The sequence below is a fragment of the Plodia interpunctella genome, chromosome 14, assembly GCF_027563975.2.
Source record: "Plodia interpunctella isolate USDA-ARS_2022_Savannah chromosome 14, ilPloInte3.2, whole genome shotgun sequence".
In the NCBI taxonomy this organism is placed as follows: domain Eukaryota; kingdom Metazoa; phylum Arthropoda; class Insecta; order Lepidoptera; family Pyralidae; genus Plodia; species Plodia interpunctella.
Window position 1 is genome coordinate 706,245 of NC_071307.1, and position 27,404 is coordinate 733,648.

General features: G+C 35.8%; 2 protein-coding genes across 8 annotated transcripts in view; both read right to left on the minus strand.

Moving 5' to 3' along the window:
- Positions 1 to 27,404, minus strand: part of LOC128675329 (interaptin-like) — a 70,030-nt gene that overhangs the window by 37,148 nt on the left and 5,478 nt on the right. For 6 of the 7 annotated variants that reach the window (XM_053754659.1, XM_053754656.1, XM_053754657.1 and 3 more), the window contains 6 exons: positions 26,452 to 26,529; positions 19,757 to 19,855; positions 4,410 to 4,510; positions 3,603 to 3,740; positions 1,157 to 1,422; positions 279 to 388 (listed from right to left, as the gene is read on the minus strand). In XM_053754659.1, coding sequence (XP_053610634.1) covers positions 279 to 388; positions 1,157 to 1,422; positions 3,603 to 3,740; positions 4,410 to 4,510; positions 19,757 to 19,855; positions 26,452 to 26,529 — 792 coding nt within the window. The remainder of the gene's footprint in view (positions 1 to 278; positions 389 to 1,156; positions 1,423 to 3,602; positions 3,741 to 4,409; positions 4,511 to 19,756; positions 19,856 to 26,451; positions 26,530 to 27,404) is intronic. The other variant, XM_053754658.1, reaches the window with a different exon arrangement.
- On the minus strand, positions 24,753 to 26,316 carry LOC135309844 (uncharacterized). Its single transcript, XM_064436355.1, has 2 exons — positions 25,040 to 26,316; positions 24,753 to 24,986 (listed from the first exon to the last, which is right to left on the minus strand). Exons 1-2 carry the CDS (start codon positions 26,129 to 26,131, stop codon positions 24,753 to 24,755), a joined length of 1,326 nt encoding a protein of 441 aa, XP_064292425.1. The 5' UTR covers positions 26,132 to 26,316.

Consider the following 27,404-nt stretch of genomic DNA (forward strand, 5'->3'; position numbering starts at 1 on the left):
TTGAAAATACTAATAAAAATTGATTTTTATATATTTAAATAATTAAACCGCCGCCGATTTAAATAATTAAACTTCCTAAAATTACAATGAAACCTAACGTGACTGAATTCGCCGCTAGGGGCGCTGTAATGAAAGGTTATGTTCCAAAGAAAAATCGACACGTTTTATAATTATATTTTCTCCTAATCAATATTTAATTGTCCAAGTATCAAGTTAATGTCCACTCCTCCAACATTAACAACTAAATAGTTCAAACTTCGTGCAGATACCAATATTACCTTCCTGTGCAGTTCGCAGTTGTCACAGTGGCTCTTCATGTCGTACTCGTGCACCAACTCAGTTATCTGGACGGGCGTCGCGTCGATCATCTTCGACTCACTGCGGGTTCCTAAAATTATTTACCCTTGTTCAATAGCGTTCATATTTTTTTTAGGTTAACCAAAACTCCTCCCTTCCTCAATTGGCCCTTACTAGTGTTACAATATGAAAAAAATAATAACATTATTTATTGTAAGTAGAATTTTTATTGTAAATGTACTTGCATACGTTAATAGTAGATTAGTAGCCAAGGGCTGTACGGCATCCATTGCAGCCCAAGATATTTAGGCGTATGAGCGCAGCGAGGGCGCCTATAGTTCTAGGGTTCAATTGATGCTTAAACCCGAGCTAACTACTCTGCTTTACATCTCGATTGCGAGGTAAGTAGAAAAAAACGTAATTATAAAAAAAATCCCAAAAACAAACGATATTTAAAGTAAAAGTTTTATATTCCCGTCTTTTTTTCATTAAAATCAAAACCAAATAAAGAACTTTTTCTTTTTTTTTTTTCAAAAACGAAATTGAGCTTCGCCGTTCGATACCTCTTTAAATTTGATAACTATTATATTTATGGTCTTGGGGCTGGTCTTTGGTCATTGGGCTGAATGCATGATGTCTATTGTATACCAGTATGATGGTTAGATGTACGCGAACTTTTTGAAAGAGTAAAGTGTTTTTTTTTTAAATTACTTACCGCCCTAGGGCTTTTCTAGCTACATTATTATCCTAGAGCGCTAATTGGTCACTTACCATTACCCATTTGGGGATAATAAGGGCCTACTTACCGAATATGAGATGTAAAAGTACCAGGCTACCAGAAAAATGGTTTCAAACTTACTGTTCAACCTGGAAGACAACTCCAACAGCTCCTGGGCTTCGACCCTCAGTCTCTTCAAAGAGATCTCCAACTCCTGCTTGATATCCAGACTCAAATCCCTCTGCTCCTGCAGGAACCCTACGACCCCCTCGTCGTCCAACTCCGCTAGTATGGAGTTGAGGTCTGGAGCGAAGTGGACGTGTTTCTCGCGGGACACGAGGCTCGTGGATAGATTGAGGTCGAGGCCGCTGGGAGTAGTCGGCCTAGAGTCTTCAGAGCAGAATGTTCTGGAAAATACGAAACAGGAACTTGACTCATATTTTGTAATTTTTTTTTTTGCGGTATTGAACATTACATAAGATGTTTGATATTAACGTGAAGCGAAGCAAAACGAGATTATAAAGACGAATACAGTCCTTCAAGAAAGTAAAGAATTTAAATAAGGTCGAAGTCTCTTATTGGCTGGCAACATAGTGTTTATCAAGCAATCCTAGCCATTCTATATGATATTGCAATGGCAAAAAAATATTGTTCGTCATAAATCCGCTTTTTCACTTGACATACTGACAGACAATACATAAAAAGAAGCGCGATTATAAAGCCGAGAAAGTAATCATCACGCCCCTTAATCTCGGTAAAGTTTAACCAAACAACACAATATACTTTGTGACTATCATTATTTTGTTCCCTGACGTTAAGTCCCTCAGTTATAATAATCTGCAGTATCATTCACATTCCTTCAACATTTTTATGATGCTACTAAGAATATGCCCAGACAGCACACAGACCAGCTCACGGAATTGCAATAATGAATTAACTATAGTTCATTAAACATTACACGTTAAAATAAACTGCTGGCGACGCGCCAGTCACCACAGTCATAATAATCGCTATTAAGTATTCATGTATTTCATGTACAACACATCGAGTACACTATTATGGAAATAGCAGAAAATCTTATATTCAGCTAATACGTTGGTATTGGTTGCGTAGTATCTATACTACGTAATCTATGTTATCTATAACATGCGCGACGCGGTGTTTTCCGCCCCGAAATAGGACCACAATCTAACGTGGATGTTCGAGGCGGCTAGTGGATGTACGGGATATAAAGCCTTTATAGCAGACAGACAACAACAGCATTTCCAAAGATGGTTGACGGCCGCTGAGAGTCACAGCCGAATCGTCAAAATTTTAACCTCAATTTTTCTCCGGGCTTCGTATATCACAACCGAGAATTAAATACGCGATGATGAGGTTAAGAGCAAACACAAGTCATTCAGACTTACAATTTATGCGTAGAAGGACTTAGTCTGAAAATAGCATAATTAGTGTAAAGTGGGGGACGGGGCTAAATCAGGATTACCCAAGACACGGCGAATGTGGATTTCCGTTCGAGGGTGAGTTTCTAAGAAAATGATTGAGGTTGGACATATTGTTTTGCTTTCCAAGATATAGTTGACAAATAAATCCAATCACATATTATTTGCAAGTAAGTTCGTTTGTTACATCTTCACGCTGCATCTACTCAAATGATCTTGAAATTTCGCATACATATACTTTAGGAGTTAATACGGGGAAGGAATTTTCGCCTAGAAAAAAAAGGCACTGTTCCCGTGGCAAACTCACGCGCGCGGAGACATAGCTATGAGTTAGGAAATATATCAATAATAGTCATTCATACACGAGAAACGTTGTTTCAATATTCGGATGTAAAAGAGATGTGCATTACATTATGTTGCGAAAAGTAAAGGTGATCCATTCGTCTAATATTGAGATGAAGTTGCGACCCGATAAAACGCACACAGCACACATTGAAATTAAACGTCGAGTTTAGTAAAGAGGAGGGATGCAAACGTAGAATAAAATGAAAGCCGAAACAGTTCAGATATTAGTCTTCCACATCCCAAAAACAGAATAACAAATAAGAAAGTAGGGTGTCGAAATGTCAGTAAGTGGTGTACTGAATCATGCGACCCATATTGCGCGCGAAAATACTCCTGGCCACACTAAACTAGATGTTGCCGCGTTCCGCACTTGCCACTTTAAATAATTACAGTAGTTAGTATTGGTATATTAATTTATCCTTTGAGGCTAACAATTAATACTAGCAAAACGAATATATATTTTCCTATATCGGTTGCTTCCGTCGAGCACGAACGTCGGAGCCCAGGGCTCATTTACCATTTATAAATTTTTTATACATGCTGTATTCACATCAAAAATACTATACGTTATCTATTAAGCTAATTACTGTAATGTTATTAAAGAAACAATTGACGAATTAACAGATCATCAGACATGGAGTAGTGGAGAAGATTTGTTAATTTGTTGTACCTACCACACAAAGTGGGATTTTGCGAAAGGGGCAATTTGTGAAAAGGACATTTTGTGCGGATGGTGATGTCATGTCAGATTATGCTTATGTCATTTCAGTTTTGTACTCTATTAATAAAAAGGGACTCACTGGTCGGCGTCGCTGGCCAGCCGCCGCAGCAGCTGCGCGACCACGGTGCGGTTGAGCTCGTCCTCTGCGCAGGCGCAGTACGCCACTAGCTGCCCCACCACGCGGTGCAGGCTCAACGCCACGCGCTTCAGCCCATCCCTGGACACAACACGGATATTTTGTTACACATAGTAACTACTTCTACGCCAACTCGACCATCCCAATTGCAAAATAAAATAAAAGTTTGTCACGCAATGTTTGTGCCCTTCATAAAGAATAATAACAAAAAGCTACCCTCGCAATCAATGTGTATATTGAAAATAGACAATAAGCAAAACGGACTGAACTGAATGATGCGCTCTAACCAAACACTTGTTAGGCGACATCGCCAGGTGCTACAAAAAGATCTGTAAACATAACAGAACACGGAAAAAATTGTTAATTGGAGCTCTGACTTTGAAACACTTGGCTAATTCTTAAATCTGAAACTGGTTACTTCGTATACCTATTCGTATTTTATAATTTATACGTCTGAAAAGCTTGCTAATGGGAGCTGAACTGAACACTTAGAAATACATAACAATATTAATATTAAACTTTTTATTTTGAAAACTTATTCATATGTTATTTACTTTATGTGTCTGTATATCTCAAAAAGAACTCAGCCTGTCGCTACAATTTATCCATGTTTCATTAGGTTACGGGCCCAGCCAGCTTCACTTTCATGTTTAACCGACTTATTAGAAACAAAATGACAGTGAAAGTATATAACTTCACATCAGATGGCGCTAAATGTAACATTTCAATTATTTTATTATAATACAATACCTCTCCTTCGTGACCTCCTCAAGATGCCTGTTCTGGTCGAAGCTGAGGTTGCGACGCTGCTTCCATTTGTCTTCGGAGAGCTCGTCGCGGAGACTTGACAACTGCGGCAGAATATAAACAAACGTTAGAACTGTTGGAGGTGTGTTACTGCAGAAATGAAACTCCAACTGTAGTAAAAAATCAGACTATACTATATTTTGACATATTTACACGGCTATTTATTACCAAAATTAACATTTTAATCTAAAATTTTGTCATAGCGCCGTGCAGTCGTTATCTCATACGTGTTATAGAAGTTGCTACAGGACACAATGATAAATAACAAACAAATATGATACATGATATAATGTGCACATCATAGTGTACATATGAACATTTATGTCAATATTATGAGGAGAGCCCTTACGGACCCAGGGCTCCAAGCCTATACGTCTGTAAAAACTACGATAGCGCTCAGCCTGTCGGGTCTGGCGCAAACCGAACCGTGGTGGTCGCTTTATAATTCCAATTTAATTCGTTAGTGGCAAAGTCTATGATATATATGATTTAAAAGTCTAGTTCATGTCCCTTTGCTTCATAGTGGGATACAAACTTTTTTATAATATAACTTGCGAGCCCTCTCGGGTTAACTCGGGTAAAACCATAATAAAAACGCCTATGTCACTCCTAAACGTTTCGTCTGTCTCTGTGCCAAATTTCATCAAAATCGTTCCAATAGTTTTTGAGTTTATTCATTACAAATACAAAATCAAAAATACAATTTTTTCTCTTTATAATAATACAATAGATATAAATATACAATTATTCGATAATTATGAAATAAGCATACCAAAAATCTTCTCAGCATCACCATGGCGGATTGGTCACATAATCACATTTTACATAAATGACATGATATACACTTGAAACATGTTAGATTTCATTTAGCGTCATTGTACGATGGTGGCGACAACTGTGTTACACAAACATGTTTATGGTCTATCCCTTTCTGTGTTTCTCTTATAAACCTATCTTCTAAAGTCTTATATAGGGTCAAGATATTATTTTTCCTAATAACTATATAATGCTAACAAAATATCTTCTTTATGTGACTATTTATTACTGAATGTAGGCCGTCAGCTCCTTTAATTTCGTCTTATCCAGAGCTTTGACTCCCATCCACTATCCGAAGTTTTTTGGCCAAGACATGATAAGAAAAAATCTCAAATATAAAGTTATCTTAGATTCCTATATTGAAAACCAAACTAGAACCACTAACACAATATAATTCCCTACAAGATTCAAACCTACAACTTCCAAATTAACAAGGCGAGACACAACCACTGAACCACAATAATAAGACAAAAACCGAAATATACAATCCGTAATCTGCGACTTATCAAACGAAAATTGATGCGGTTGTGGTGTAATGGTTCGACTCCTACTCATGCCACGTGAGTTTGTTTAAATAATCATAGCAATAGTTTTCATAGACCACCACCCGTTTCCGGTGAAGGATACACCATGAGGAAACCTGCATTCTACTCGGTAATTTATCATCTAGTGTGTGAAATGGAGAAGGCAATGCCAAGAAAGTCATTAAGTGTGTTTCATTTCACTTAATGACTTTTTTATGTCAATAAGTCATGTATTATGACGAGCTCGGTGGCGCAGTGGTAAAGTTCTTGCCACTGAACCGAGAGGTCCCGGGTTCGATCCCCGGTCGGGTCATAATGGAAAATGATCTTTTTCTGATTGGCCCGCGTCTTGGATGTTTATCTATATGTGTATTTGTTATAAAATATAGTATCTTTGAGTTAGTATCCCATAACACAAGTCTCAAACTTACTTTGGGGCTAGCTCACAATCTGTGTGATTTGTCCTAATTTATATTTAATTATATAATGCTAAAATGAATTTAAAAAATTGACTTTAGTGTCTGGAATTTTAGAATCAAATGTTTCTCCGTCGTGTTACGATTCACGGTCACATAAATATTATGATTTACGAGCGGGTGCGCGCAGGCAGATGACCTAACAAGGTCTCAAGGATCGCGTTATCTGTCTGTCTGTTTATTGTAGGTTTGCTGAGGCACGTAGACACTACTATATAAACGGATAATGGTTTAACAATAGTAGTTTTCCTCCTATACAATTCTGTATTATTACGCAAGAATACTGCATTGATTTCAAATGCAGTGTTTTAAAAGTAGTGCGTATTCAATTTTTATGACGTTTTACAATTGTTTAATTAAAGTTAAATTGGCTAGAGAAATAGTTAACTTACATTTTGCACGACTTAACATTATATGTATAATTGACCTTTCAAAAGACAATTGAACAACAATAGGATCGCAGTCCGATCGGGCCGCGCAAGAACTGAGGGGTTAACATTATAAAACCTACACTCGATCAAAATTTCAAGTAAATACTTTGAAAATACCACATTTCGAAATTCCAAGTGAACAAGAAATAGTAGGAAAGTGGACACTGGGCTCCGACGCTCTATAACTAAGAAAGTAACGGGAACTCGTTGAGACGAAAGAGAGATTGCAAAACACACTCACATTTCTTCCAATGATTTCAAAACAACACAACACTATTACAACTGTCAATTATATGATTATAGTTATTAATTAACACAGTATGAATGACTACTGTCAAAAATGTCTGTATGATATAGGATGTATTTAAAGATTAATTACCATCAAACACGCTCTTTACAATACGTCAAGGAGTAAACGAACTCAGTGGAAACAAAACTACCCGCAAACGGAACAAGACGAGACGACCCCAGCTGCTCACAAAAATAAGACTTAGAAAAAAATGACAAGACAAGAGCGAACCGTCAGTGTTACTTCAAAGGAGTTATAACCATTTTGCAAATGTTATGTTTTGTTCTAGTTTTATTACATTTTGCATTGCATGGCGAAAGATCTTTTAGTATAATAAAAAATATCCATGAGCCATGCATCAACCACAATCAGGATTTATAGAAGCTTTACTATGGATTTTATTCAAAATTAATAATTAGTTGAACTGGGTTATTACAAAAAAAAAATACGTTGCTTTTTACTAATAACCCAGAGCTGTGCGTAAAAATGGCACATGTTTTAATGCAAAAAATTCCTAAATCGTTACAAAATAATGAGCCGCGTGCAATTTTATATCCGTAGGAACAAAATGTGTAAAGTTGAAATAAATTTAACGTAAACAGCTGTGCATTGAACAGTTTGTTTACATATCAATATTAGAAAATCTCGCCCAAATCCCAAATTCCGATGCAACCAAAACACTTCCGCTTTCTATTTACTCCACGGATCCCTAAAAATACTAAACGCTACCACGTGTGGTCTGGAAGACCAGACGGATGCACATATGCATAGTCTTGACAGAAATTAATGACTTTATTACTATAATAATAAGGTACAATTTCGAGTAAAAGTATTTAAGAAGCATGTGACCAAGTGTTGATGGGTATTTTACAGTGTATTTAAATGTGGAATTCTGTTTGTAATTAAATGTGGAACAGGCATTGAATTTACATAACTACTAGCTGCGCCCCGGGGCTTCGCTCTCGTGGGAATTTCGGGATAAAAAGTACCCTATGTGATATTCCAGGTTATATATATTATACCCGTGTACCAAATTTCATAACAATCAGTCCAGTTGATTTAGGGTGAAAGAGTAACAAACATACATACAACCTCACAAACTTTTGCATTTATGATATTAGTAGGAAAATCAAAGTCATTAAATAAGCATTTCAGAAAATGTGCGCCACTTGGTAAATAAAGTTTGAATAAACAGATAATTCATCGCATATTACAATTTAGCACAGATGCGCGTGAGTTTCGAACAATGATGCCACTAACTGGCAGCTTTGACATTATTTAGCGGTCACCAACGGGCAATATTAATCAATGCACGTTATGCTGTTTTGAGAAGGTTACAGAATAAGATATTATTCTGGCAAGATTTTCTATTGGTGCATCGTATGTATATATCATGTAAAAAATGTGCTGATGAACAGTTGAACAGTTCCCATTCCCACGAACTATTGCATCTGGCCATATGTGTAGTGTATCTGCTATTGAAATGCAACATGAAATGCAAAATAAGATTAGTGGTTCTAAACGTTTACTAACTGTTATACAATTCGAAGACTAAACTAACACAAAATTACATACATAACATACATGATATAACATGGATAAAACTGCGTTTACAGCTGTGGCATAACTTATTGCCTATATTTATATTACGTCCTTGGAGAAAAGGCTGCGGTGAAGTTTGTTGCGCCGCTTCTTCTTCACCTGCGCTTTGGAAGCAGCAATCGGCAGTAGACTTAGTTTAAGTAATTTTTTTGACGTAAATAAGTGATGTATATCATCCTAAATTTAATAAAGAATTTTGAATTTGAATTATGTTACCATATAACTAAAGAAATCGAAAGATATATCTCACATCTACACCTGAAAAAAATGTTTAGGAATTACGGTGGAACAAAACTGAAGCGACTAAATCCATAGGGACGGCCAATGCCCCAGCAGTGGGGATTTTAAAATGGCTGATGGGAACGGAACTCACATTGCATGAACTCTAAAAAATAACACTCCTTTTAGAGCAATCGTTTAAAACACCGATGAAACATCTGCAGCATCATATTTATCAGTCAGTTATAAAGCTATCCTTTCGCCACAAGTGCTAACGGCCAGTCTGAACCGCCCTTTATTCTCACCGCGTGATTATAACCACTTATTGACGTTATGAGATTGTAAACATTGCACTGAACAGAACCATTGATTGAGGAGTAGGGTCACTAACTTTAGTTTATATGATTACTTCTATTAATATACCACTAAAAAGATTTAATGAAAAAATCAATAACGATACATGCTAAAACCCACTAATCCTTACTTATTATTATAAAACAAAACCCTCTACCGCGACCACACCGCGACTGTCTGTCTGTCTGTCTATTCGCGATAAACTCAAAAAGTACTGCACGGATTTTTATGCCGTTTTCACCAATAGATAGGGTGCTTCCTGAGGAAGGTTTAGGGGTATATTTATGTTTTTATCCGAGTGAAGTCGGGACGAGCCGCTAGTATAAAATTGTCCAAACTTGCTATCTTATGGCCTAAACTAATTATTTCAGACGCCAATAGCCGTGTTACTTTTTTTAGATTTTACACTTACAGGACAAGGCAACCAAAATTAATCAAACCAAAAAAATTGTGACAACCCTATTCAATTGGATTTATAATTGTGTTTTATATCTATAGCGCACTTAATGAGTCGAATAGGGCTTGGTGAAACTAGGGGAATCAATAGATTTCAATAGACTTTCGAATAGAATCGATGCTATCGCTTCCGTTTTTTAAAACGTGAGATCACTGGCTGCATCAAATAATGCAGCCAAGTTTTAAATGGTAGTCAAGTGGAGAGACAAAATACAGTTTAAACTTTCTATAAAACGACACGATATATGTTCCTATACAGGCAGTGTTTTTGCGGTGTTTCCGTTCGTTTTTTCTCAAGACTTAATTAACTGACTTGAGAATAAACTATGACATTTAGTAAAAGTGAAGTTCTGTTTCAAATCGTAATTTTTATTAGGAAGCAATGTTGAAAAACAATACCGTTTTGATGACTCTGAGGGCAACTCTAGTGTCTCTGATGTGGGTACTGACGCAAAAGACTAAGTTCCAATTAGAGGTTAGGAGGAGGCTTTTAAGTTATGTACTAATATTTATTTATTGTGAGCCATTATGTGTCAGTTGCTTTAAATAAATTTATTTTATTTATTACTTGCTGCTCGTCCCGGCTTCGCTCGGGTAAAAACATAATAAATTATACACTGACCTTCCTCAGGAATCACATTATCTATTGGAGAAAACTACATGAAAATCCTTTGAGTAGTTTTTGAGTTTATCGCGAAAAGACAGACAAACGCGACAGAGGACTTTGTTTTATAATATGTAAGAACCTGTGACACCACTTGCTGATAAAGTATCTGATTGTTTATATGTATATGTAACTTATCGAATATCGAACAGATAGCGTTAAGAATTGTGTTTCAAAAGTGTTTGACATTGCGAACTGTCCATCACATCAGGCAAATTTATCTGTTAGTCTTATCTGTCAGATTACATTATTATATTTTAAGAGAAAGTGGCGAAACAGGATCTTAATGTTTCCAGCGTTCGACATTTTTCAAAGATTTGGAAGGCAGTGACGTCGAAATATCAAATCACCCCTCGTTACATTGACCTAGAACGGTAATGCAATATGTGATTCGAAGGGGAATCGAATCTATTGTGACTCGACTCGACACGTGCTAATGTTTACATTTGAGAGGGTCTTTTATTCTATTTCATGACAGCACCTACTATTGGTAGGTATTTCATATGGTTAAGCTATATCCTAACAGGAAAAGAACATATTTACATTTACGACCATACAAGTACCTACAATACAAATAGAACAAACTCATCACAGAATAAACTGTAACACAAAATGTAACAGTATATATAACTAACGATTTTTTAAAATAAATCATAGTGTTATTGTTATAACAATACGTTGATAATGAACTATTTAATATACAAAACTTTAGCTTTATTAATATGTCGTGTCATTTCATAAAATGACACGACATATTAATAAAGCTTAGATCTCACATTTTTATAAAAATATCAAACAACAAAGTTACCGTGACCAAACTTCATTGCTGGAAAAAGTGGAAACGAAAATTGCGAAAATCTTACAACGTCGTATATAAATACCTTTCTAACATACACATGATACTAATTCTAATACAAACCATAACTAAACGCAAACAACTCAGACCATAAACCACGTTTTAACTAACTACAGTCACAAAAAAAAAAACACTTAAGAATCATGAACGCATAATGAGAAACGGTCAACTCAAATCACGAGTCACACCAACGGCCGTATGGGCGCGTACGCACTGTGACGTCACACACGACACGTGCGCATCGTTCAGCGGTCTACGCGATACTGAAGCTGATTGTTTGTTTACCATGTGTTTGTATGGGGGATTTAATGCGTATAGGGATTTTGTTTTATGGTGTTGAGAGATTCAAAAACATTAGGGATTGGAAAATAGAGTTTTGTGATTTTAACACAGAACTAACAATACTATACAGTACTAGAACGAAACTGATCCGAATAATATTGTTTTGTACTAGTTTAATATGCAATAGAACTATTTAAGGTTTTAAAATTTATTACATAATTAATCTCAGTTAGTGTGTCGTGGTGTGAAGAGAGACACAACATTGGCAGACGACGTCAGAGCTGCAGCTCCTGAACATGGACAAGTTTTCTTTACTTAAGGTAGTTAGTTTAAGTAAAAAAAAATGTCCCTTTGTCTAGTCTATCAATAGGACTTCCATGTCGGGCAAAATAGATAAGTTCCAAATGGAACGGTTTTCAACAACGGATTGGAAGATGCTTTGGGTATCTCTCCTTCCATAGGTCAAGTCGATATTTGGTGGCTTCACAAGTTAAAGTCGATACAAATAACAATTGAAAACAAACGAAAAACGAAACGTTATGCAACCATAGTCAAACCATAAATCACGCTTCCAGCAAGGTGGGACGCACAGAATTACGCGGAATCAGATCTATAATTATTTACTGATGCGGCGTCTCCAGCGCATGCTATTTTCATAGGGCTACCAAAATAATAAAAAATGCATCGAACGAATTATGCGTAAACATGTTAAACATTTTAATGGAAATTATATTTGTTATTTTCCATAACAATAAGTGAAATTATAAGGGTAATTACATTTCATAAGCCGTAAATATAAAGACTGTTCTCAGCTAGTCTTTACATATTATAAAAAGATCGCGAACTCAAAACTGCCGATTGGTTTTCGCCAATAAATTGGTGTATAATTTAAGATATAAAATAATTATTATATTATCATTTATTGAGAACAGAAGTGCAAAACGCTGAAATATTGGCTTATTCCACTGAATCCCAAAAATCGTTCCACTTCAACCCCAAGATTACTGTGGACATTCAACCCTGATGCAATCACTACTGGACAAATAATACCCCATCTCACATTTCCTATTGAATTGGCATACAATACTCGTTATATGAATGTTTATATTTAATTACTGATGCAGAGGTGGTCCAGTGGTAAGACTGTCCGCTTATGATCAAGAGGTCACAGGTTCGAATCCTATTCGTGCCATATGAGTTTTTATACCATTCTGACTCATGTAGTAGTTTTCATAGACTACTACTTGCGTCCGGTGAAGGAAAACATCGCGAGGAAACCTGCACACTGGTCTTCTGTCAAGTTCACCAGTGTGTTTGCGACTACTTGCCACTAGATGTCGTATGTCATGTCAGATGCCTTTGGGCGACTTGAATAAAATTCGACACCATTATCAGCAATAACACACTCGATAAGAAGAAAGTATTCAATTACTCTCCATTAAAGGAGCAATGCAATTACAGTTTAACAACCCCTCGCTGCCGTCAAACTATAAGTAATTGGAGTAATTTGTTGCTTCCATGTCATTTAAGCTGAACATGAAAGCTAGAACATTCTTTGAATTTTTAAGTTTTGAATTGTACAATTCAGAGCAATTTTTCAGATATCTGATATCTATATAGGCTTTCACACTCTTTTTTATATCAAATTTTAACTTTTATGTACGTAGTAAACAACACTTAATGAATATTTAATGTAATTTTTATTATTTGAGGAATATTTTTGACATAAACCTAGGAGATCCTTCTGGGGAGACATGAGGTTGAAATCAATATATTAGTGAACGTAACCATAATCAAAGTAAAATAAATTTTATTTATAATTTTTGTCACGTCACGTCTGTGCCTGAGTGTGCAAACGCATATTTGGTCTTCTACTTTTTCAGCCATATTACCGACGTGTGCGTCGATTCTTTCCTGTCCTGTCGAGATTCGACGCCCCATAAAGAGAGGGGCGACTAAATATAAAACCGACATCCTGTTTAATTCGATTACCGAGTATAGTTTTACAGGAGACGCCTAATACAGAGAATGAGGTCATGGGTCAGAATGATGTCTTTTTTTCAGTTGTTTTCAATTTGGAGGAAACTTTGTGTAGAATGCGTGAAAGGATCTTGGGAGAAAAATAAACCTATTCTACGTATTACTAGAATTAACTACAAGATATGGAGAATTAATCTTAGCATACAGATTCAGGTGATATTCCCTGTAAAATGAAGCATCATATTTGTTGGATCCGTCCAGAAGTAAATCTGTGTACACAAGCAAGTAACAAATTAATCTTAATAACGCTTTCAGTTCCATTCAGGGCTGTGACGGCGAAGTTTAAAAAATTAAAGAGTATAACAAGATTTATCCTTCATAATTGACATGTTATACCGGTAAGAATGCAACATATGGACCGACGATGTGTGAAAGTAATAACACTACAAAAAAAAACAGAACATCACAGAAACCGTCATAAAACATGATCCGGTCAAGATTGTTCAAACATAAGGAAGCTGAACTGGGAAGTCACATTGCACCTCCGAGGTAAACGCATCAGACGCACACAAGGAGCTGCAAACACGATGGAATTATTGGTCAACAATACGTTTTAAAAACTAGCTACCGCACGCGTCAATTTCCCACGGGAACAGTTCTCTTTTCCGGGGTAAAATGTCCTTCTCCGTAACTCTACTAACTCTAAGTCCTGCGACAATAGCTTTTTTTTTTAAACGACTGCCTAAATAAATATAGGCCGGTAAAATCGATTTCAGGGCATTAAAACAGAATAAAATGAAAAATTAAATTAATTGAAGATGACCAAAAACAGGAGTGATGTTTTTTATTTAAATATTTTTTATCGACAAGACCACTCCATTTTCTTAAAATTCCTGGGACAAAAGCGCAACGCGCGCAGCCGCACGCGCATCAAACGCGGTCGGCACAAATATGCGTAAACATAGTTAAAACAGCGAGAAATATTACCGTAAACAGTGCTGGTCCGCTATTTGAAGTTTACTTTTATAAATTAACAATATTAGCCACAGTTTTTGAACTAACGGGATATAAAGTACTTATTGGGTTATATTTTTTTGTCAAGTTTCATAACTTAACAATCTTGGTAGATTTGCAGAGGTCGAATGTTGCTTTATACTTCGTAAGTTTATATACAGTAGGCGTTCCATCATTTTCAATAATTCTCAGGTAAATCACAAAAATATATTATCCTTTATTCAGCCAAATCCAAAACATAAATTACAGAATTCAGCGAAAAAAATGTTATTCCGAACCTTAATAAATATTAAATATCTAAAAATACCTTCATTTTTATTCTTATAGCCAAAATTATGTAATTTTGGCTTTTAAAATATAAACGTGCGTTGCACCAAGCACAAATTACAAACATCAATAGAACAGAAAGTAGAACCAATAATTACCAAATTACTCTTAAAAGGGCGCACACGCATACCGTCCTACCGAAACAGATGTTCATTACAGTTTTATCACTGCAACATCGAGTAATGTAATTTATAGTAACTCTTGAAAGTGCTTCTGTACATTACGTGAGCATGACCTAATAATTGCTGTATAATTTCAAGAGGTACGGTTTTGCATGTGGAAATTCTTTCTTGAATGGGCACCATTGAGCGGCATGGGAAAGTTGTGCAAGATTTAAAGTGAATCAGAACTCGGAAGCATTTTGAAACATAACATTTCTTGGTACAAGTTTTCATTGACAGACATAATCGAAATACATAAGAATCATCCACCATTATTTTCATAGTATAGAATATTTACATATTATAATCAGCACTCGGATCACAATCATAACCTGTTTTGATATACCTTTTGACTATGTACATTAGGTACTTTTATATATTATTAGAAAGAAAAAAAAAAACATTGTAAGAAACAATAATGGTAAGCCGATCTGGCATGATAGGGACCAACACTGTTCAAATGAGTTTCTTTCGGCATTTCTTCTCAGCAGTGGTCGTTCCGAAATGCCAGTAGTTTGTAGCTTGTGAGAAATAACTATAAATATAAAGATTGACGAGAAAAAGTACCTGTGAAGGTCTAATTTCTGAATAAATGATTTGAATTTGAATATTATAGAATGTTTATATATCAGTGATAAAGTCTGTATATCTAAGTAAAATTTTGACTGCGCCCTTTGTTTTCTAACGGCAGTTTTAATAACAATTGGTGCTCCTACATAGCATGTTACAAAATGTTGTAACATATTGTTGTCTTTTTCAAACCGTTAAGTCAATTTGTTAAAGATAAAAGAGACAACAAATATAACGTAATATTTTGAAACATCATCAAAATGATTAAAATAAACAGAAAACTTTTGATGAGCTTGCGTTTTATTAATTCTGGGGCCTTCCTACTTCTACCGTATCTGATTGTCAGCAAAGATTCATGTCAGAAGACCGAACCGGGGTTCGTCGACCGCCCCACGTTTCGCGTATGATATGATAACACTTGATAAACGACTCGGAAATGGCACACGGAACGTAATTAATGTTATCATGATGCAGTCAATAGCTAAAGTCAACACAGAGTGCGTCAAAAAAAGGTTTATGTAAAACTAGCATAACACAGGAGAAGTTATTGTTCCGGGATTAAAAGTTCCCTTATTAATATGTCCTTCTCCGTCCTTCGGACTGTGTATGCTAAATTTCAAAACAGTCTGGTTGAGAACATAAAGCGTGAAGAGAAACAAACTTACTTTCGCATTTATAATATTAGTTGGTTATTCAGTATCAGACCAATAAAAACCCTTTTTTATTGGTCTGAGTTCACAGTTATTAAACTTCTGACGATTTACGACAGGATTAGAATTGCACTTATACTGCAATATTCTCGAAACTAGTAACTATGCATGTGCTTCATTATGCGATTAATGAAGCACATGCCTGTGACAAATAAAGACCAAGTGAGCCGGGTATTTTGACAAGTAAAAGGTCAATGTAAAGCGGTTACTGTTTTACAAACCCTATCTGTGTAATGAGCCCTTACGGGACCTCCATGCTGGAGGTCCCAGCATCGCAAACCATCATAACAAATCAGTGTCAGCATTTATTAACAAATTGAGCAGCTGCAATAGAATGACATTTGCTCGGGACAACAAGATGCGCACGCGCATAGTAAATAAATGTTAAACTTTAAATTTAGAACGGTGGTTCAGTCACCCGAGCTCTCAATCGACGCGTACGCGACTATAACAACAGACAGCATTTGACAAAAGAAGGACATAATACCAACCTATATAGAGGAATAAGGTTATATCAATCAATCAATAATATATTTGTCAAAAGTTTATAAGTCAAGTAGTTGAATTTATATATATAAATAAAATAATACCAAATTATTTAGGAGAATTAAGTACGAATAAGTGTGAACTATTCACAATATATCCGTAACAACGTGCCCAGGGCGGATCAAGATCCAGATTCTACTGCCAGATAACACTGATGTGGCACAAGGGACAGTCGGGCAACAAATCAAAATAAACGTGTAGTATTTATAGAAAAGTTTATTATAGTATTCGTAAAAAATCCCCCCTTAAATCTATCTTTAGATGTTTCCATAGCATAGCGCCACAATCACACGTACAAAAACATTTTTCAGGGCTTAATCATGGTCCCGATGTGTATAATGTCGTGCCACTAACATAGTCCAAAAAGCTGAAGTTCCACTGCCCATTTGGCAAAGTGGACTACCAATAAAACGCTAGTGTAAATTTCAAATAAAATTAAAGTATTGTATTTATTAATGCTGCGTGGCCATAACTTTTAGAATGCAAAGTGTAACTGGTTGTAAGTTCAAGAAAGAATGAATGTATATTATTATGTTAATTAATAGACACTTGATGGTATCACATTTTAGACTCTAAAATCTTTTATATATTCATCTTTTCTAAAATTTAGAGAACAGTAGGCGAAGTGCGCATTATGCATTTTACTTCGCCCTATGATGAATTACTACTACTAAGACTACCGTTCTTTACGTCACGCTCATTTACAAAACACCGAGATTTCACGTCACACTGAGTGTCAAAATTATAATACATTAATCTACAGACGAAAACGACGATTAAAATTAACAATTTACGTACGATATTTCTATGAGACCGCTTTGCAATCGGGCAAGAAAAGACATGTACAAAAGCGTCGCGTCTAAATACTCGGTTAGATTTAGTGTCGCGTTGTAAGTAAACCGCGACCACTCATGCGCGGGGAATCCGAGGGTGCTCCGGATATATAACACGTGTTAGGGCTGCGACAGACTAACATAGCTATCTCGCATAAGTTTGTACTTAATCTGACTCATGGGTGAATTTCACAAGCGTTTAAACGCGGCGTGTAGCGTTTCATTCGTGTCCGACATTTTTTTAAATAAAGAATCTTTTTTTTTTAATTAGACATTAACTTTATACCATTACTGTACTTATTTATAAAATAGAATAAATAAATTCATTACTGTGTATCGTACAGTTTAATAAACACTAATGAGAACCCCGACGGAGTTCAAAATGCTCGTGATATTCACCCATATGTTATTTCGTAGACCACCACCTGCTCCGATGTAGTACTACATCGTGAGGAAACCTGAAGGAATGTTTAGATCAACAGGACAGTTATTATGTCTGTCTTGCGCAGCCCTAACACCTTCCAGGATAGCCTTTCGATCAGGCCATAGGTAATCACAGGCCTTGACCACCGATTCAGTAATAGCCGGTATATTACTGAAGCGATGGTGGTGAAATAATAAAAGAATCTAAACTAGTCGAAAACTGAATTGTTTAGAAAAATAATGTGGATGCTTTTAAATGCTGATTGTGAAATCTAAAGACACCCTTCTGTTTCTGTGACTGCAACAGATCAGGCACCACCACAGTACTTAGATATAGACATTATATTCTCAAAAATCGAACAAACAAAACGTTTCATGGCAACCCTATGTTTACTTTATAGTCAGATAGAAAGAAAAATAGACGCGTGGCGCCTTGTTTAAAGATAGTCTTTAGACACCTGAAAAATAATTGTTATATTGCCGATAAAAAATTATTTATTAATCAAAAAGTTTAAAATAAACTAATGATGTATAAACGATTGGATTATTTTGTTCACTATTAGGTCATAATAGAAACCATATTATAAGCGCATTACATCGAATTCACTGAAGTTAAAAATTAATAGCCAAATTTAAAAAAATAAACACCGTTGTCGTCGTATTCTACATTAAACTCTTTTCATTAACTTAACGTTGCGTTCGAGTTTCACACCACTCGGCTCTGTCTACCTCGTAAAGTACAAAGACATGATATGACATGACATCATAGACATGATTTGCATCTATCAAAATCTACATAAATTTCTACTTTGGAGCATGGGAGGTGTTAGACTCAGTTTTAAGTAAATTATTGACGTCAACCATTTCATACGCCATCAAATTATGACGATAAAAATAACAAAATATGTCAATTTCTTTACAACTTGTTATCTTGTCTTGAAATGTTCAAATTCAGTTACAATGCCTGTTTTTCGTGATTTCCTTATACCGAGATTTCAATGGAAAACTGAACACCATACTGAATCAATGCAGGAAACCGTAAACATGGTGCCACATGTCTCCCGTGCTCTGACCTACTTAGAACCGCAGTAAAAATAATTCCGTAAACAGAGTGGACGGTTCCGCTGTTAACAGAAATATTTACGAAGTTGTATTTGTGTATCTTTAAAACGCAGAAAAACGTAGAAATTGCATATATTTTCGACGTACATCACGCGTCGAAACATATAGAAAACAACGGAGCATGTTTGAGCTGCAACGCCTGAGTAATGGGGCACATGGCTCTTGTCAACTTTTAAGTTGTGCAATAAATTTTATTTAGGCAGAGATTTTTCGGAATGAAGTAGGAGAGAACACAACACAACTAGCGTGCTCTAGAGTTGGGGACCGAGTCTAATTTTGCATTCCTAAGAGCGGTTAGTAAGTCATCATCATCATATCGAGTGTGTTATTGCCAACACTGGTGTCAGATTTCATTCAAGCCGCCTAAAGACATCTGACAAGACTTACTACTACTTGCCTCCATCTAGCGGCAGGTAGTCGCATACACACTAGGGAATAAATCTATCAACCAGTGTGCAGGTTTCCTCACTATATATTTCCTTCACCGGAAGCAAGTGGTGGTCAATGAAAATTACTATATATGATCAGGTCAGATTCATATGGCACGAGTAGGATACGAACCTGAGACCTATCGTCCACAGGCGGGCGTATTAACCATTACACCACCACCGCTTCAAGTAGTAAGAACAACGAACCTCCTTTTCCTGGCGGGCGTCGCCGTGTATCTTGTCTCGCAGCGCCACGAGCTCCACAGGCCAGCTGGACACCTCCGCGTCGGGGTCCGACAACAGCACCTGACCAACATCACATATAGAACACCTGTATTATACATGTACCTACCTATATACTAGCTTTCGTAACTAATCTCTTGTTTTTTTTTTAGATTTCGATTTTGGAAAATCCCACTTTGTTCAGCTAGGTAGGTAGGTAAACAATCTTGATATGTATTTCTATTGAAATATTACTTTGAAAATCAATATATTTTACGGATATCACAAATTACTTATGTAATCTATACTACATAATAAAATTGAGTTGCAATGTGCAAAGGCGTTAATTTTAATGTGTTTATTTCAATAAAAAGACAAGATAAAGATTATTTGCCTGTTTTTAAGTGCATAGACAAATATGGTATAGTTCGCTATGACATTTTGTGTTTATACAAACTGCGGAAAGAGAAAAAGATTCGGCCGTTATTATTCGCAAATTGCTGCAGTACTACAGCCGTCCACGACATCTGCCGCGATTTTTCACGATAAAAATTAATCTATGTTGCTCATGAAATTCTAGTCTTATTCTGTGTCAAATTCGGTCCAGTGGTTTTTCAGTTTTTTCATTACATACAAAAATATTTTTCCACGTTATAATATTAGTATAGAAGTTTTAGATATCAATACGTAATATATGTATACTGCTAAGATGAAATATTTTTCGGAATCGGTCTATTCAATGCATTAAAACAATAAAAAATATCATACGAGGCTAATTTTCGAGTAAATTTATAAGACACATGTAACTTACATAACTTACTATAACATCACTCATGTTAATTCTGAGTTAGCACTTCCACACATTAAAAATAACACAACATTTATCACAATCAGTGCACTATAATAAAGATTTTATCCCGATGGTTACAAAAGCGACCGAAATACTCCATTTAAAAAGTTCCCAAAAACGTAACATACTATGAACTATATTTCAAGTACAGTATAATCAGAACACAGTATAACACCAAATGAAGGAAAATATCGATACCCGCTTGACCCTATACCCTTATCACGGCAAACTATTTGTAATAAATAAACTTGTAGTCAATATAATAATTAAGTAATTGTTTGTTGTGTGAGATTTAAATAAGAGAAAGTGAGACGGACAATAGTTGTTTACTTGTATATAAGGACGTCGTTAGTTAAGTTATCAGTAATTGAGAGTTGAAAGGATCATATTGCTTTGTAAACTATTTGATTTGTGCGAAAATAACAATGGAAATATTGTGAATGATCATGTATTTTTTAAGAACAGTTTCGAAAAACATTTATCGTAATCTTTGAACAAGTTTTTTACAAAAGTGTCATTTTTTCCACAAGCTTTTATTAACATCACAAATATCTTGTGGCGTTCAACGCCTGACAAAAAACCCATGTCGGGTGTTGTAAACCGTTGAGGAGTTAAATCATTAGGAGCCGATCCAGGATGCACTATCAGGTCAAGCTTATCATAATAATGCATTGTCATGGAAACTGAAGCGACTTGGGAAATCTCAACTGTGTAGGACAACAGGAATTAGGAGAAATCCAACTTGCAAGATTTGATTACAGACAGACGAGCAAACATCGGGACAGGTGAAACTACATAAAAGCTTGTAAAAGTAATAGGATTTTCGTTTGAGAAAAATCAACCGAAATCAATAAATCATTTACAGGCTTGGTGTGAAGCCTACCTCAGGCACTATTCTCTCACAATTTCCAAACTATCACATGTAGGTTAGTATTAAGAATAATCTGCAAAATTGTGCTGAGAAAAATAAAAGAAAGATTTTTTATTGCGTGTTTGCTTTTTATATTCTTCTTAGCATGTCGACTCGGCGAAGGAATCACATTAGTGAAGGCCACCGATACAGCATTATCTGTGGCGTCATACAGATCCTTCACCGCTTTTTTTATAAACATTTAGTTCTCTGGTTAGGCTTGAAGTAGTTTTTCTTTGTGTTGTCCCCCCTCTCTCTTTTCAGTATTAGACATTGAAAGAACGGTACTATACAAGAAGAACAAGAATTCTAATACTATTCCGAGGCTAATCAGAGGACAATACGTTTTTGTTAATAAAGGGGCATGTAAAGACAACATGTGTGTCGTGTTTATATTTTTGCTGCCACGTTTATATTTTAGGTAGGTAACGTTATAAACTTCATTTCATTCTTCCTCCCTCTCAATTATAAATGTAAATTTAATTTTGCCTCATTTTACAGAAAAATGTCTGCGTTAAAACAGAAAAATATACAATGGACAAATAAAGACAATATTTTTCAAAATGACAATATACATAAAGAGTTTTATATCTTATATCTATTCCAAATTTAAATTCAAATTCAAATTATTTATTCAGAAATTAGACCTTCACAGGCACTTTTTCTCGTCATTTTTTATATTTATAGTTATTTCTCACAAGCTACAAACTACTGGCATTTAGGCTTCTTTTAATATATGTATAAGACCTATATTTGTTAATTGACGTTTTTGGAGAAAAGGCTGCGGTGAAGTTTGTTGCGCCGCTTCTTCTTCACCTGCGCTTTGGAAGCCGGCAGTGGACTTAGTTTAAGTAATTTTTTGACGTCAATAAGTGATGCATATCATCCTAAATTGAATAAAGAATTTTGAATTTTAATTTAAGATCGCGTCAGCTACATCAAGACCACGAGTATCGTCATGTTTGTGTGTAAACACATAATTAGCAGGTGATAAAAAATGAACGAGACAGCGTGGACCGCGGAATTAGGTCACAGTTTAGGCGGGAAAAGCGTGTCGTCTTGGCGGGAGGCCAGGTAGCGGGAATAAAATGGCGACGACCCGTGCTGAGACGACGTGTCACACTGCTTGTTATTTAGTTTCCCCATTGTTGAAAAGGTTACACATTCCTGGGAAATATATCTCTAAAATTAATGAGGACACTCTGAGATACCTACCGAAATTTACATTTAAACAAAAAAAAGTTTACTCAAAATTTTCGATTTTATTCTACTTTTACGTTTTACGCCAAAAGTACGCCTATTTTCGTATGTTCGGAAAAGAAACGTAACGATATGAAGACAAAAAATTTGTTGAGTTAATTCCAAGCCAGTGCGCATCAACAATCGGAAAATAAACGGATAAACGACAATAACAAAACAAAATAACTTACACGTCGTTTATAAAATGGCAGATGGTTCCGATCGGGCATCTCACATTTCTACACACAATCCGTCCACGTCACTATACCACTACACACCACACTCGGGAGCCTATTGGGAAGCTTCAAGGTCGGCAAGAGTTAGCTTCGATCCAACGGCTAGTAACACTATAAATGTGATATAGGAACAATACACGATTGTTTTGGTAAATTAAAAAAATAACCTAAAATCCACATGTGTCTAAGAGCAAGTATAAAAACTGTTGGAACCTTGCTCTATTTGAGATGAGCACTGGGGAGTGGTGGTATATTAATGGTGTACATTCTGAGAGCTGGCCGATGGCCAATGACGAGCTTCCGCGCGAGGATAACCAACGCTTATGATTAAGTGCTATTTATGTTCGGAAATTTCACATAGTGTCAATATAATAAACTTTATGCACTACGGTCAATTTGATTAGTGGGAAATTACAAAATGTTTCTTCCTCAGCCTTAGAGCGTCGTCCAGGGTTCATTTTCCTACTTTTCTTCTGCACTTCACACTGTTTTTGGCACCATTAGAAGTCATGCCATTTTTAACCCCCCACGCAAAAAGAGGGGTGTTATAAGTGTAACTGTGGTCTGTGGCATCGTAGCTCCCAAACGGATTTTCGTTTAGTTTTTTTTTTTGTGTCATAGATAGTTTTATCCCGAGTGTTCTTAGCCATGTTTCATGAAAATCGGTTCGGCGGTTCAAAAGATGTAGCGAAATGAATATTGAAAGTCGGGGGTTTTTTAATTTGTCTAACAAGTAATTATTTCTACTAGGCCCGGAGAGGAGCCTTATTATAAAATATATATTGTCATAAACGTTACGATAGAATATACCTTTCTACAAACTTTCATGGACCACATTAAAAGGACTATGATACAGACTCAAGATTCACAAGACCTTTGTTAAAAGAGAAGAACTTGTTAAAATGTGTTACTTTATTTTCTCCGTGTACTAAAGTACTATCAAATCTATTAAGAGCTGAATATTTATTTACATATATACAAATGTGTGTACATTTGAGCATACATGATAATTTACACAAAATATAGGTGAAGATATAACTAGATTGATTCCCGTTGCGCACTCGACATGGTAATTTATATCGCCATAAAATGGTTTATGGATCTCAATGTGGTTATATGTGTTAAATATAACCACATTGAGATCCATAAACCATTTTAATATAAGTTTACTCTTTATCAGATGCCCTTATATTTCCAGCCTATGAGAATATACTTTTCACCACATACTCATGTAATGGCTGGATGTAAGCCGCGTTAAATTAGATACTATAGTAGAACCGCCTAAATGAGTCCTCGCCCGCGGAGTACAAGGGGCGCGGGGGTACGACGACGAAGGGGAACGAAAGAGGTGCGGGCGGCGGTCGAGCGTAGCGTGTAATACAAGAGGCGAAATGTTACTGGACATTTCTTGAGATATGTGAAGTCATAGTGGTTAGCGGCAAACAGGTGAAGATTTTTATTAAAAAATTAATAATGGCTATACAAAATTTGAATGAAACAACTGTAAACTATACAACGTGTTCCTTTTGTTATCCCATATCTCCATGGTATCAACGAGACCACGTACATGAATTAAATAGCATAAGCATTTTTCGATTATTGTTATTTTCAAATTTTTATTTTTCATACAAAACAATTCGATAAAAATGTGATTTTATGATATATAGGTATGATATGTAGGTAAAAAAAAGGTAATAAAGTTATGTATGTAATATTTATTTATGCAAAATTTATCAAAATTATAAATCAATCACTTATGTCCATAATATCAGTATCACTGGAACTTGATTCTTCACTTTCGAAACAGCCATCATCAGAATCATCAGAATCGTCTTGCACATTAATAATAAAATCAACAACTTCATCTAGTGCTCCATCATGTTTGCAATATTCGTCTTCGATTTTAATCACGTGTTTAACACAATTCTCCCATTTCTCTTTGGGATATTCAGCAAATAATCTCTCTAATATTTCTTTTTTCTGGTCCAAATTAGAGTCGATACTTTTTTGTGCTAATTGTCCTTTGATATCACCCCAGACCAACTCAATGGGGACCAACTCAGGTCTGGGTGATATGGAGGCAAACGCAATACTTCGTGTCCGTTTCTTTTCAATACCTCGTCAATTTTGTAAATATCTTCTGTGAAATGGCTTTTAATTAATTTATATAAGTCATCTTTTCTAAGTTTTTCATCAAAAGGCACGTTATGTCGTCGTAGCCATTCTTGCATAGTTGGCTTGGTAGAAGCCATAGTTGGCTTTTTCTCTTCTCGAACCGAATGATAAGCTGCGTTGTCCATTACTATGACAGAATTTTGCGGTATATTAGGCATGAGCTTTTCATTTATCCATTTACTGAAATTTGCGAAATTCATAGAATCGTGATAATCACCTGTTTTACATTTGGATTTGAATATCACAAGGGCTCCGTCTACAAATCCAATTTGACCTCCACAATGTACGATGATCAAACGGTCCCCTTTACCAATATGAGATAGAACGCCAAGTTCATCCTTTGATTGCCAACATTTTGAAACGTTATGAGACGCGTTTACATAAGTTTCGTCAAGGTATAAAATATGTCTTCTTTCTCTACGATATTTTTTAATAGTATTTAGGTATTTCCACCTCCACGATGTGATATTTGGCTGTTCGATAAGGAGTTTCCTTTTAGATCCGCATTTCTTAAATTTAAAACCTAGATCATGTAATAATAGCCTTAAATATTCCCTGCCGCAGTGTAATATATTCTCTTCTCTAAGTACAGCGTTCAAAGTTTTCAGAGTAGGTATTTTTTTGAAAATTGTGTAAAACTGAGTGACTTTTCTTCTTACCACTCCTTTTGTGAAATCGTCTATTTCCACTCTTTTTCTACGAACCTGTTTTGGTTTTCTTGGTGATTTAAATCTCTCGTTGTCATTTAATGCTTTCCCTTGTTGTACAATTCTAGATACAGTCTTTTCTGATAATCCAGTAACTTCTGCTACAGTTTTATTTAAAGGTATATCTTGTTTATATTCATCAGAATTTGGGTCGAGTTTCTTTTTTCTAAAATATTCATATACGTTAAACGCCATTTGTTTGCACTGACTATTAATTCTATGTCCGAAAACATTTCGACTCATCTTGAGAATGTAATCTCATGTATAACTTTCACAAGGCGTCCGCAACTGTCAACACGTGTGATCGCTAACCGCGTAGCGAGCGAACTGAGTTTTTACAAGAATGCGCCCGCCGCCCGCACCTCTCTCGGTCCCCTTTGTCGTCGTACCCCCGCGCCCCTTGTACTCCGCGGGCGAGGACTCATTTAGGCGGTTCTACTATAAGCATAAATGTAAAATACAAAAGTTTATCTAAAGCAAAAAAGTCTTCGTCTAACCAGCTTATAAGTGGCCAGTAATTTTATAGGCCAATATATTTTTTTTTACAATAACATAATAATTACCTGTATTTGTTCTTGCAACTGTTGCGCCACTTCCTTCCTGACTTCATCGAGCCTTCTCTCAATCTCTGCCTCCCTTTTCTGCCCATCAGCCAATCAGCGTGAGCCCCGATTCAACCAGCCAATCAGCGACCGCACCACCATTCCAGCAGCCAATCAGAAGAGAGCCAGGCGTCCGTTAGTCACACACGGTTGGTTAGTCGCATTCCATGCATGCAGGAGAGAGTTTGATATTAGATAGGTATTTACAGAAGGTGAATATGAGCTTTATATATAATTTTTTCATTGTGTGGGGGTATATTTGAGTTGTGAATTAGTTGTTAATTAAGATTACTTGGATTAAATACTGTGACATAGGAAAGTATGTGCTGGGTTTTCGACTACAATCATACACAATATCTATCGTTAGAAGGAAAACATTTTAACGTAGAGTTTAAAGTTAGAGAAGTATTTATTAATACAAATATTACTTATCGACATAAATATACTAAGTTTACCACTCTTCCGTTTGACAAAACGCAACAAAAAAGCTGAGCCATTGTAACATTTGTATTTTGTCAAATATGATACATAACAGAAGAGAGGTGTTGAGTACTTTACTTATAGTGAGAAGATTGGAATGCACATACATCTGTGATAATTATTTTCAATTTATAAAGATAAATACATGTTATGTACTATTCTAGCTAAAATATTAACTTGCTTACTTGAATTTTTGTTCCGCAAAAAAATAGTTCTCAAGAAATCCTAAAACGGTTTTTCTCAAATAAAAAAATTAACTTCGTAATTTGAAGGGAATTTGAATAATAAAATTGCCATACAAATTTCAAATGGCGTGTATGTACAATGCATGAGGCACCGCGAGCCACCGTAAGCTTTGTATGAATGGAACGAATGATTTGAATGATTTCTCATCCCCTGCATGCAAAATTTTGTTACCTACACACACATACACA

Bases quoted from the DNA above. Each gene is read 5' to 3' on its own strand.
- LOC135309844 (XM_064436355.1), bottom strand. From the start codon at position 26,131: ATGAGTCGAAATGTTTTCGGACATAGAATTAATAGTCAGTGCAAACAA. The intron at 24,987-25,039 runs GTGATATCAAAG...AATTTGGACCAG, and splicing joins CCCCATTGAGTTGGTCTGGG to AAAAAAGAAATATTAGAGAG.